This window comes from Bombyx mandarina, chromosome 18 (genome assembly GCF_030267445.1).
Source record: "Bombyx mandarina strain Sakado chromosome 18, ASM3026744v2".
Lineage (NCBI taxonomy): Eukaryota > Metazoa > Arthropoda > Insecta > Lepidoptera > Bombycidae > Bombyx > Bombyx mandarina.
Genome location: NC_143224.1, coordinates 9,804,183 through 9,817,101, shown reverse-complemented (window position 1 = coordinate 9,817,101; position 12,919 = coordinate 9,804,183). Strand labels below are relative to the sequence as shown.

At 34.5% G+C, this 12,919-nt stretch overlaps 1 protein-coding gene across 5 annotated transcripts in view; it reads left to right on the top strand.

The window, feature by feature from the left end:
* Nucleotides 1-12,399, top strand: part of Fas2 (neural cell adhesion molecule fasciclin 2) — a 133,543-nt gene extending 121,144 nt beyond the window's left edge. The window contains exons 2-16 of one of the 5 annotated variants that reach the window (XM_089734805.1): nt 2,657-2,819; nt 3,567-3,727; nt 4,025-4,149; nt 4,237-4,377; nt 4,471-4,605; nt 4,756-5,063; nt 5,162-5,283; nt 5,360-5,510; nt 5,777-5,969; nt 6,060-6,334; nt 6,448-6,595; nt 6,672-6,864; nt 9,974-10,169; nt 11,592-11,612; nt 12,131-12,399. In XM_089734805.1, coding sequence (XP_089590931.1) covers nt 2,657-2,819; nt 3,567-3,727; nt 4,025-4,149; nt 4,237-4,377; nt 4,471-4,605; nt 4,756-5,063; nt 5,162-5,283; nt 5,360-5,510; nt 5,777-5,969; nt 6,060-6,334; nt 6,448-6,595; nt 6,672-6,864; nt 9,974-10,169; nt 11,592-11,612; nt 12,131-12,257 — 2,459 coding nt within the window. In that variant the 3' untranslated portion in view covers nt 12,258-12,399. Of the gene's footprint in view, nt 1-2,656; nt 2,820-3,566; nt 3,728-4,024; nt 4,150-4,236; nt 4,378-4,470; nt 4,606-4,755; nt 5,064-5,161; nt 5,284-5,359; nt 5,511-5,776; nt 5,970-6,059; nt 6,335-6,447; nt 6,596-6,671; nt 6,865-7,628; nt 7,865-9,973; nt 10,170-10,871; nt 10,977-11,591; nt 11,613-12,130 lie in introns of those variants that run through there. The other 4 variants (XM_028171686.2, XM_089734804.1, XM_028171687.2 and 1 more) reach the window with 4 other exon arrangements.
* Nucleotides 12,400-12,919: the final 520 nt, after the last annotated feature.

The following is a 12,919-nucleotide window of genomic DNA, read 5'->3' as shown; positions in this document are numbered from 1 at the left end:
TATATGTACGTGATATTAAGTTGTTAAATAACAGGCTTCTTGTTAGTTCTTGACAGTGAATTATTCATGACGCTCGGAACTTTCTCGAAAATTTCATGTTACAAACGAAGAACGGAAAGGCGTTTTTTAATATGAAAAAAACTTGGACGACATTAGAATCTGTTTAGATGAAGGCGAAATCTGAAAGCTATGAAATTTATTTAGTTATCTTATGAATCTGGATGCGATGAAGCAAGAAAAGATTAGTGCCTTATAGAGATAAGCCTTAGTTAAAATAAATTCCGATATATTGAAATGCATTATTATTATTATTATTATTCAAATTATTATTATTATTATTATTTGCTTAGATGGGTGGACGAGCTCACAGCCCACCTGGTGCTAAGTGGTTACTGTAGCCCATAGACATCCACAACGTATTTGCGCCACCCACCCTGAGACACAAGTTCCAAGGTCTGAAGTAAAGTTACAACGGCTGCCCCACCCTTCAAACCGAAACGCATTACTGCTTCACAGAAGAAATAGGCAAGGTGTTGGTACACACCCGCACGGACTCACAAGAGGTCCTACCACCAGTTCATCCAACAAACAAAATTGAAGCAGACGAGTATCACTAAAAAGTGCAACTGATATTTCGGACTATCGTAATTGATACGATCGGTAATGGCTTTACGTTTTCTTTATTCGTTGAATGATGAACTTATCTGACGTATTACGCACATCTCTTATTGTTGACCCTTCGTTAACTTTTCGTTGATGTCATTTGATCAACTAATCAACACCTAGCTACAGATTGCTGTGATTTTGCTAAACAATATATAGCTATTACTTTAAACCTGATTGTCAACCACCCATATTACGGTGATGGCACTCTGACCGAAATCTTCGTTTGAACGGCAAACAAAACCTAATTCATTTCAGATATGTAATATAAAGTTATTATAGTACATTTGACTTTGTTTTGTGCTTCGAATAATAAAAACAATCAAACTTTTTAAATAGTTTTGTTTGAAATATGAAAAATACTCGTTCAAATAATTCGATACTCTAGACAGTAAGCTTGTTATTCTAGAATAGAACCTAAATACACAGGATTTATATTATTATTTACATTACATGTTCGATCTACACTGGCGTTTACTTTAAAAATATATTATTTAAGCATACCGAGCACAAAAGGCTGAAGAAGTGAAGAATATTTTTTTAATTCGGTAGATTTTGTTAGCGAATGGTTACTCTCGATCTACGTCAGAACTATGACAGGCTATCGCGGGCTATATATCGGTATATTAATACGTGAAGCTCTAAAAATTTGTACCCCTTATTACGAAAAATGCGTGGACGAAGAAGTTTGAAATTTCCCATACTTATAAAGTAAGAGTGCAGAATTTGTGCATAAAAATACATTAAATCAATAAAAATAAACATTACGCACACTACCATGTATTTGACACAAACAACACACTCATATAATTTTAGTTTATTGTTAGTCTCTGGTCAAATTGAGAACAGATTAATATTGTTGGTCTTGAATATTATTCTTCTGTATAATAGTGTATTCTTGGCGAAATGTGTGATTATAGATTATTGTCTTTGACAATAGAACCAAAATAATGTTCAAAATTAAATTTTAATTAATTATAGTCGAATTTCAACTACTAGGTGACCACTAGTAGTTGAAAGTACTTAACTCTTCGAGTGCAATGTATCTCACCAGTGCCCTACGCGGCGCACTGAAATGATTATGTCAATTTCTGTTACTAAGCACCTGGATTGCCTAATTTCGCCTCCCTTTGTTGAAGTGAAACTTCTTTAGAATCGTTGTGATTTCAATGATGATCTCGATGAAACGAAAAAATAAGTCCATAGAGACACAAACACATAAATGTATAGGATTCAGCCGGCGAGAGAATGAGATAGAACACATTAGACGTTCTCGGTCTCCTCTTTGTATGCTCCTGTGCAGTGGGATAGTCAGTATATCTATATCTTATTTATAAGTTTCGTTTCTACCGTGTGTGACTTACACACACCCACTTTTTTTGGATCTTTTTAGTCATTTAGGTTTCTGAGACTTAGATCCACTCTCAGTATCTTCGGATTCGTCTTTCTCCGAGTCTACTAGATATTCCGGCGCATTAATAACAGAAGTCGACATAAAAACTTCAGTGCGCCACGTAGGGCACCGGTGACCTACATGACAGTCAAAGGGTTGAAAACTATATTCGAATACATGTATGTGGTCAATGTGCCGCTCTACGCGTACAAATGCAAAGGAAGACAAACAAAAACTGTTTACAATGTACAGATTAAGTACATAGTTGAAGGCGTGTGATGTCTTCCTAATGAAGTACGTCACGTGCCGATGAATAAATTGCGACCGACTTAATGAAAGACTTGCGCAGGGGCTGCCTTTGCAATTTCGGCTGTCTTCATTTTAGGGTGAAACCTTTATCCAAAGGCCAAATTATCAATTAGTTACTCAATTTCTTTTTACTATTCAATGTTAAGCAATCCATTACGAAGATTTAACACTAAGACCCGTATTACGTAAATAATTTAATGCCAATTAGTATAATAATCGTCTTTATACCTAGGCGATATGTTAATATTTAAAATAATGCACTGTTTAAATGTACTTTCTTTGTATTGACAGGTTGTCTAGCCCAAAACCTGAGGATACTTCCGATATCGAAACAGCAGACTGTGGCAGTTGGGAAGTCTGTTGTACTTACCTGTCAAGCTGATGCACCTGATCCGGCACTGGTCACACAGCCACAGTGGAGGGACCCGAAAGGACAGATCATCATGGAAGCTGCGTGAGTATCTAAAACCTGATTGAACTGAACATGTCGCTGTTCACAAATAAGGGGAGCATCTTAATTTTGAAAGTGCTTTGCTATTTAATCACGCTCGGGTGGATGTCATAACATCTGACTTACTTGTCTTCACTGCTTAGAGATCTATCAAACGAGCAAGCAGAGATCGTAGACTGAAAACATTATGTAATTTTCACAACGGAAGATTGCATTTATATACATATACATTAGCAGCCCGTCAATAAGCTACCGAAATTTGTTGATAGCATAAGCAATAGTTTGATCGTAACCACAAGTCGTCTGTCAGCGTGGACAAACAATAAACAAATACGCGCTTTTCAAAATTACATTATGAAAGTTCATTTCATCATATCTGTACTATAATAATAATAATAATATTATAAAGAGGAAAGATTTGATTGTTTGTTTGTATTGAATTGGCTCAGAAACTACCGAACCGATTTAAAAAATTCTTTCACTGTTGCCAAGCTACACTATCCCCGGGTGACATAGGCTATATTTATTTTATATTAAAAAATAAATTAGAGATCCTTCCTAAAACTCCAATAAAGTAACTCAAAAAAATTACTTAAAATTCTTTACATAGCGTGCGCTACAGTTACTACCCAAGCAAAGCCGGGGCGGGCCGCTAGTTGTCAATAAGAATTTACAAATATACGCTAAAGATACTACAGACAGACCAAAACCGCCTTTTGAATATAATCAAAAACATTTTTAAATTTACAGTGCTGGAACTCGTCCGGAAATATACACAGAAGCAATGCCTGCCAAACAGCTTCAATTGTTGTATATATCCTCGATAACGCCTGCAATGGCTGGAAACTATTCCTGTGAGGCTACTTACACGAATATCCCTCTTAGCGCCAGCGTTATTTTGGATACATTTGGTAAGGAGAACTTACAGTGATAGCAATTGAAATAAAAGAAACCCTTCATCTCTATTCACAAAAAAACTTTAAAATTTAGAATGATATAATAAAAATTACAGTTATAAAAATAAAATTACTGATATCTTTTGTTATTTGTTTTTACTTGAAAACAGTTTGTGTAGTCAATTTCAAAATATTTGAAACGTTAAAAAATTTCAAATAAACACCAAATGAACATAAATAGACACTAGATTAATCGAGAAAAATGTTTCTAAAATAATACATAGTATATATTCTAATTTCGTTCATTTTTAGTTGCTATCACTTGGACAAACGCTAATGAGAACCAGTATGCAACCAAAGGCAAAGATTTTAAAGTCATGTGCGAGGTTACAGCTGAGCCTGCACCATCAGTAGATTGGTTTAAAGAAGAAAATCCCGTAAGTAGCTCAAACAATATTCAAATATCTCTAGTACTTAAATAAATCAAGAACTGATTTTATTAATAATAAATTTCAACTCAACAGATCGTAACTGGTGACAGATACGTAATCCACGCTAATGGTTTAATGATTAAAAACGTTCAAGAAAGTGATGATGGTACATATACTTGTCGAGCTGTCGTCATGCAAACTGGTGAACTTGCCGAAAGGAACATTAAACTTGAGGTATGTGATGAACAAAAGTTCAGAGTAAATGATTCGTAGAACATCAAGAAAATCCATCTAATATTTGATTGTGTAAAATTAATTAATTTATAGGTTTACACCGCACCAGAAATGGAAGAACGAGAGACGACAGTTAGAATCAAAGAGGGAGAATCAGCTGCAATCACTTGCAAAGCGAGAGGAAAGCCGCCGCCAACTTATACTTGGATTAAAGCTTCGACACGCGAGGTAAGATTACAATAATTTACCATTACTTTTTTCTTAGCGAATATCACTATTTTAAATATAATGGCTTCACTAATCGCTTAACTCTAATTGGGCAGAGGACTAACATCGGCTAATAACGCTAAAGAAACCCTATTTTCTGATTTATTTTAGAACCTGGCTACTACATCACGATTCAACGTTAACGAAAACACTGGACTCTTAACTTTTGATAGAGTCGAAGCTGCTGATTACGGAAAGTATATTTGCAGTGCGGTTAATAAGGCTGGTCAAAACGAAACCGAAATAGAAGTCGAAGTACTTGTGAAGCCAAGGATTTTCGAACTCTACAATACAACTGCTCCCGAAAAACAGGAAGGCAGGCTGGAGTGTAAAGCTACTGGTCGTCCAGCACCTCGCATTAGTTTCCGTAAGCGGAGCAATAGTGAGCGTTTTGTTAATGGACCAAATGATGGTGGAAGGTGAGCACAACAACAAGTTTTTTAAATAAATAAACATGTTGGTAAATGATATACTTTTGACATTCTTTAATATCATTAAACGTAATATTTTTGTTTAGGATTACTATTGAGACCAGCAGTCATCAATCAGGAGATCAAATTGAATCTAGCGCAGTAATCATGATTTCGAATTTGAATAGAACTGATGATGGTTTATACGAGTGCATTGCTGAGAATGATGGTGAGCTGTTTTCTAGATTTAATTTAAATGGTCATAGTTTTGGTTTGCACGAACAATAAATCATTGTTTTATCCAGCTGGTGAAGCTTGGCGAAACGGCCATTTGGCTGTGCAGTTCCGGCCAACCTTTGAAAGGATGCCTACAGTACCGATATGGAGTTGGAATGGGCAAACTGTAAATTTGACGTGCGTCGCTGAGAGTATTCCCAATGCTACGATCAAGTGGAGGTAAACAGCGATGTTGTATTAAGATTTATTTTATTTATTTATTACACTTCATGTAAAATTTACATCGGCGGACTTAATGCCTATGGTATTCTCTACCAGTCAACCAAAGGTAGTGCAGAGTAAATAGTGGTAGGTGCAATGAAATTTATATTAAATAAATTACAAATACTTACACAAAAGATATATACACATACATAGATTTAACTACAATGCAAAATCTCCGACAATAGAATTTGTAAGTAATGACTTAAATTTTTACTGATTAGGTTCCGTGACGCTGATCTGGTAGAAACGCCCCATATCAAAATCTTTGGGTCTGGCCCAATAAGCTATGTCACAATCACGCCACTGGATCGTGGACTGTATGGAATATACAAGTGTGTTGCTACCAATACTCTAGGAGAAGCAGAGCATGTCATTCAGTTCAGAGAAGCTTTTCCTCCCGGACCTGTAGTACAGGTAACTTCATCACTTCAACTTACATGAACAAATGCGATGACTCAAAATATAAGCTTCTTTTATTGAGCATATTAAAAAAAACTTTTTCAGGCAAGACAAGAAACTATCACAGCAACCTCAGTTACTTTCAATATTGTTGGACCTGCTGAAGACATGGGTCCGCCGATCTTGGCGTATGTGGCCCAATTCAAAGAAAATGCAAACTTCGACTGGAACTTAGCACAGAACCGCACGTGGTCGGTTAATTCCCCATACACTGTGGAAAACTTGAGACCAATGTTTACCTACGACTTTAGATTCGCTGCTGTTAATCAAGTTGGCATTGGTAGTTGGGGATCTCCTATTACGGTTATCATGCCAAGAAGGTAAAAACAATACACAAACTTTTTTATTTTTGTTCTGTAAAGCGTAGAATTTTTGATCTTTTTGACTTTTGCATTCATTGCGTTTTTTTTCTATAACCTATACTTTGATTCAGGTCACCACCAGAACAGCCGAAATGGAGAGAGAACCTTAGCTCAGAATCGCTTATTCACGGAAAATACGCAGACAGATATGAACTGAAGTGGAAAATACCCGCTCATAATGGGGAGCCTATTGACATGTACGAAATCCGCTATTGTCCGGTAAGTGAATCTTCCAATTAATTGGAGTACGTAAATGATTTGATAGATCTTTAATAAGCTAACCCTTTCGACGCAGGTTTTGAAGATAAGCGGCGAATGGCGTGTGTCGTCGGAAAACGAGTGCGTTACCCAAGAACTTAAGTCATTCGAAGCCATTACATACGAAGTCAGAGGGTTACATCCGGACACTCGTTACCGCATTCATCTGCGGGCTCATAACCAGCTCGGTTTCTCACTGCCCGCCCAACTGTACGTCCAAACTGCTCTTGGTGAGTACAATAAAGAGAGTAATGAAGTGCCGTTACGGGCGGGATTCTACGATGTCTACACTGCGTCTGAACCTTTAAAGCCCTCCTCAGCTACGACCGCTAACTATTATGTTCGTTCCCTCGTCGCATCCTTTGTATTGTGTTTGTTTTTGTGAACTGCTACTGATTCCGAATTGTGTTAGTGCTTCGGTGCGCTTCCTGACAGTTGGTTTTCGATCATGTAATTACAATAACTGTGTGAACAACTATTATCGCATTCTAAACTTTTATTAGTTTTAAAATTGGTTATGCTGCTTCGATAAGTACAATTCTATGAGACGCGAGCTGTTAACCAGTTTGATCATTAACCATTGTTTATTTTTTCGATTATTTTGATTTGTTTAATTAAATTAAGTTTCGTTTTATTTATTTTTTCGATTTATTTAAGAATGAGATCTTGCCAATTAACTACATCAAAAAAAACAGGTTAAGGTACAAATAAACGATAACAAAATATTTTACTTTCGTTTTTGATTCATAGTTAAGTTGTAAGATCTTTGTTTTAGTTTTTAAGTTCATTGCTAATTTACTAAATTTAGTTTATTTAAATTTTCATCATGATTGCCTTGTTATGTTAGTGTTAAATTATTGTATATGGTAAGTTATGATTATTATTATTCATAACATCATTTTTTAATTTTTAATTTTTTTTTGTAAATTTCATTTCATTTTTATTTAATTTCAATAAAAATGCTTATTTAACAATAATAGTAAATATTTTCTAGGTAACCCAAATGGATGTCCCAGCTATTTGAGATGGGCAAACACTAAACTGGACATTATAGCTACAGTTCTTGTATTATTCTTAGTTTGAATAAATAAAAAAACACTAAATTATATCTAACAAAGTCCAAAGTTGACTTATTGTTGTTTAGGAAATAATTATTGTGATAATATAATTTGTTTGTCTGTAAATACGTAACGGTGTTGATTCAATGATTAAAAATATAATAATTTATAATAGATCTTTGAAATTTTAAATTTGTTGTGCCAATTTTTTTTCATTGAAAGTTCATAGAATGAAAAACGCAAGTAGTTTTAATATTTAATATGGCTATAAAAATTATCACTGCCATTTAATTCAAAATATTTTCCTTGCAATAATAAATAATGTAATGCCAAAAATTAAAAAGGCTTACACAATATAGGCATAGATTAAGATTTAAGAGTAAACTTTTGTGTACGAATTTTTTGATGAGTATTTTGTCCTTTTGGTATAATATAAGTATTTTAAAAATAATGTAAGACGTTCCAGTGGTGATATCATCTGAGAGACTAGTAAACATTGAGATGTTGAGTGGTTAAATGAAAAAACAAAAGCGGTTAGATATTATACAATAACTACTACTAGGAGTGTGAGTGATTGTGATGTTTGAGTAAAAAGACCAATGTGAAACATAATAAATGTTTGAAAAACAACATCCTTAATTTATTCTGTCGCTAAAATAAATGTGTTAGTTTGTTTTATTGATTCAAAGTGATACAATTTGCAGCAATTCCTCGGTACCGTCTTGAAATACATGAAAATTTAAAAAATAAATTAATCCGATTAAAATATTTCTAAAATCTGAAGAAAAGAAAAACTATTGAGTGTAACAAAAATTATTATGTAACTAGTCACACTTCGTTCTTAGTGTCGCTAATTGTATGAATAGTATCAGTGGTTTGAAATTACTCGCGTGCCGCTTATTTAAAATAGGACATGTGTACCATATACAACAGTACACCCAAGTTTTTATGATCCGATTAATTATATAAAACGCATAAAGGAAAAATTTATACACAGATTTATACACAGACCTTTATTTAGTAGATATATAATTATAATTAATAGACTAATAAATAAATTAATATATTAACCAAAAGAAAGCTGTCAAGATGCTTGTCAAGGAACCAATCCATTAGCCAATCCCTAACTGTTGACTGTTTGTCGAGTGTGTGTTGTGTCGCCCTCATGAGAATTGGGTAAATATTATCTTTTACATTAAATATGAAACCCTTAATTTAGTTCATAGTGATGCTGCATAGTTTTCTTTGGAATGTACTAATTAACTATTTGTGCATGACCTATTTAATACACCCTTCGATGAGTTTGTTTCACATTCTTCCACTAGCTTGTTCCATGCATCGGTGATTAACAAAATGTGATATCGGCGGTCAGTTTCCTGAGGCATCTTTATTTTACCATTCAAATTCATTTTTATATTAAACAACTTATAAGGATATTTCGGATGAAAATTATCAGTATTTTATTTTCTGATGCATGAAATAGTAAAGATATTAGATTTTTTTATTTGAATTTTAATTACAGGGTGTTTTTCTTGTGAATTTAGTGAAAATATACCGATTATTTTTATATTTTCGCTTACAACGTTTTAAACAAAGTTTAGGTGATGGCTGTCATGACCCCGAGCAATAGTTACCTTAGATAATGTTTACGTTAATTTATTCCCAAGTTAAATAGATCTTGCTAATGCTTTAGAAAAAAAGATCTATTGTCATGGGGTTTGAACATTTATTTCGCAAAAATTAAATATTATGGAATGTTTGCATCTTGACAACTTTACTTTTCTTATTATTATTTTTCATAATTAGTATTTAGGTTAAAAAATTTATGCGTCATTTGTTTAACATCATTCATCATCATTATTTTTCATTCAAACCCCATTTCATGATAGCGAAGTGCTTACTGTTTGTGAATTCACATTTCGATACTCGTTCTGGAAATCACTTTCGGTAGCTATTGGTGATTGGGTGCACGTAATTCATTCATTTGGAAGCACTCCCCATTTTTCACACTGATCGTAATGAATGTAAAAAGGCTTGCTGTATAGTTATATATTTAAATAAAATACTATGCATAGCGTTACGTTTATTACAACTCCATACTCATTAATCTAACATCCTCAGCTTCTACATGATGCATAAAACTAACGATACAAAGAGCAGTCGATGTTTGCCCGATGTTTATAAAAAATTTATAAGTCTTAATGAAAAATATTTGGTGCGTAATTCTACTGCTCTTGAATTTGGATTGTAGTCACTTTTCTAATATTGGCAATTTCTACAGGTGTTGAACGCTCTGGTTTTGCTCACACGCAACTTCTATCGAGCGGGGCAATTATAGGGCTGTCTTTGGCTGGCGTCATCATTTGCCTTCTCATCGTGGATCTCTTGCTGCTGTGCTTCAGAAAACAGGGCGTGATTGCTACCCTGTGCGGCAAACGCGCGAAGAAACACAACGACGAAGAAGCAAAATTGGGAAGGTAATTAGTTTTATCTTTGAACTACAAATTTTCGTGACTAAGATCTATTTAACTAATTTACGTTAACTGGTTTTTTTTTTATTATTATAATATGAACCGTAAATATCATTTAATTGCACATCATCGACATCATAACTGTCTCCTGTCGTTCCCGACTACAATTTCATCAGACTTTCTTGTTTACCTTGTTTTATGTTACCTTATACCTCAGTGTTCCTTGTTCCATTTTCCCACCTACAAGTGTTAGGCCTCATTCGCACGGGATTTTTTTTTTAGCGCGCGTTAAAAAACCGTTCAAATAGAACAGATGCATTTCCTAGTATATATTCATACGGCAGCGCTTTTAAAACGCGACGTTTTTTTATTGCGCAGTGTTGCATTTTGAGCACAAACTGTTGGGCGTTACAGATTACGTCACGTGGCGCTAACGCAGTTTTAACGCAACCAGCCCACTAAGTTTCTCGCCGGATCTACTCGGTGGGTCGCGTTTCCGATCCGGTGGTAGATTCTGCGAAGCACGGCTCTTGCTAGGGTTCGTGTTAGCAACGTTGAACCCAGTGAGCTCACCTACTAGTTAAGGTTACACTGAAATAGCCTCTCAAGGCTCTCTCTCAGCTTAGGTAGGGAAAAATAACGCAGCGTTTTTAAAACGCCCGTGCGAATGAGGGCTTAGTGTCGATGAGAGATGTTTCTGCCCGTTAGTCTGTACGGTTGGCGCTTCCCGCTCCCTTATTGCAGCATGAAGCCGCGCGCGCCGCCATCCCCCGCGCCTCTCCCGCCACCAGTCAAGCTCGTGTCAACTCCGACGTAAGGCATCATACACTGCCGTAACAAACTTTGAGATTGCCTGCATGCTTTGTTTGTGCGGACGCTGTGGTTCGGCCCTTGTGAGGAGACGTAAACGTATAAATTCTGTTTCGACACGGTGTAACAACGGTGTATGTATGAAAAAAACTTTTCGCTGGGGCTGAGCGGAATGTAAATACAAATTAAGCTTGGCAGTTAGCGTTTCTCTTAATAGCGATGTTTAAAAGAGATCCATGCTTTGAGTGGTGTGGTCAATGTAGTTCGAGAAAATTATCTAGCGCATCATTTTGTATTAAACTTTAACGTAGGAATATTTTGTATTAAAAACGTATATTCGATAAGCGGATGTCTCGTTATCAGCGATTAAATACATCATTTATTTTCAGATAAGAAAAGTTCTCTTCCGGAACATCTTTTACGGCAACTTTTCGTTTCTATTCTGTGTTTTTTCGATTCATATTTTACAGTGATCACAAAACATTACCATCCCCATTACGCAACGGTTTTATAAATCATTTTTAACATAAGCAATTCTTAATGTTTATTTTGTCACAATCCACTAATTTGAATATATGTTTTCTTCCCCCACGCTGCCCTTTGCGACCACATGTTTAGCTATATACCAACCACGCCAGTGTAAGATTCATTCACATTTTACTAAAATTGTCTATAATCAAAACTATTTTTACGGTTTAATCTCGCGTTTCTTATTTTCACTGAATCATTTCGAATACTTTTCAGTTTTCGTGGTCACAGACGATTCGTAAAAGTAGTTTTAAATTGTATATTTATTTGAATGTCGTTTTTTTAAGCAGAATTAAAATGCTTATTTAATAAATAAAATGCTTGTTGTCCCTATATTCATTCGCTCATCACTTCAAGTCAAAATAATTAACCTCATCAAATAATGTTTCAGTTAAAGTGACATAAACCTTCATTTTACATTGATATCAACATAAATTGACACAAAAATAGTAAAATTTCGAATAAAATCTGTCACTTTGACTGAAATAATTTTCATTTTAGCGTTACCATAGTTTATACACTTAATATTTAAGAAGCATTACTGTAAATAGAGATTGTAGATATCTAAAAAGTTATCTGTTTATTTTTCTTTGTAGAGGAGAATCTAATATAAAAATTTATATTGACAGGGATGAGAAGGAACCGTTGAAAGACACAGATGATGCAATGAAGCGAAACTCCTCAGTAGAATTCGATGGACATCGGGTCTACGCGACAAGCGGGGGCCCCATCATTGGCAAGAACTCTGCCGTTTAATATTAAAAAAAAAATACACGATATGAGTAATCTCACTTTTTTACTATCGATACTTAATTAATTATAGGAATTTTATATTTCACTTGCCGAGTTAAAGCTTGTGTATTTGTGATGTGCGCGATCAGTATTCGCAATTGCCAAATTTGAAAATTTGTGAAATCAGCTTTAGGGTAACACAAACTACATTCAAAATGATATTTCGTTTTTTTTATTATTCATATAAAAAATACATATATTATATAGACAATTAATAAATGAATTATAAATATAATACGTATTGGGTAAAGTTTTACACAACACAACATATCCGTCTTTTTGTACATTTAAGAATACGTATGGACACAATTCACATTGACTGTGTAGCTAACACTTTTTATTCTTGTTCCCATTACACCATTTCTATTACAATGAACGTCACAAAGTTATAAAGTAATATTTTAGGATTAAAATCAATTTTACGCTGCGAAAATCTTACGACTTTTTCTCTGCTTCAAAGGTACGATATGTGCCTTCTATTTACGTTTAGATTAAATGTTTGAGACACTTATTTTTAAATTCGGTAATCTATTATCTTTTGGGAACCATTGGCAACTAAAATTGTTACGTTTTGACAATTATCACGGAACCCTAAATGTCAATCAAATAAGTTATGTTGCGATTCA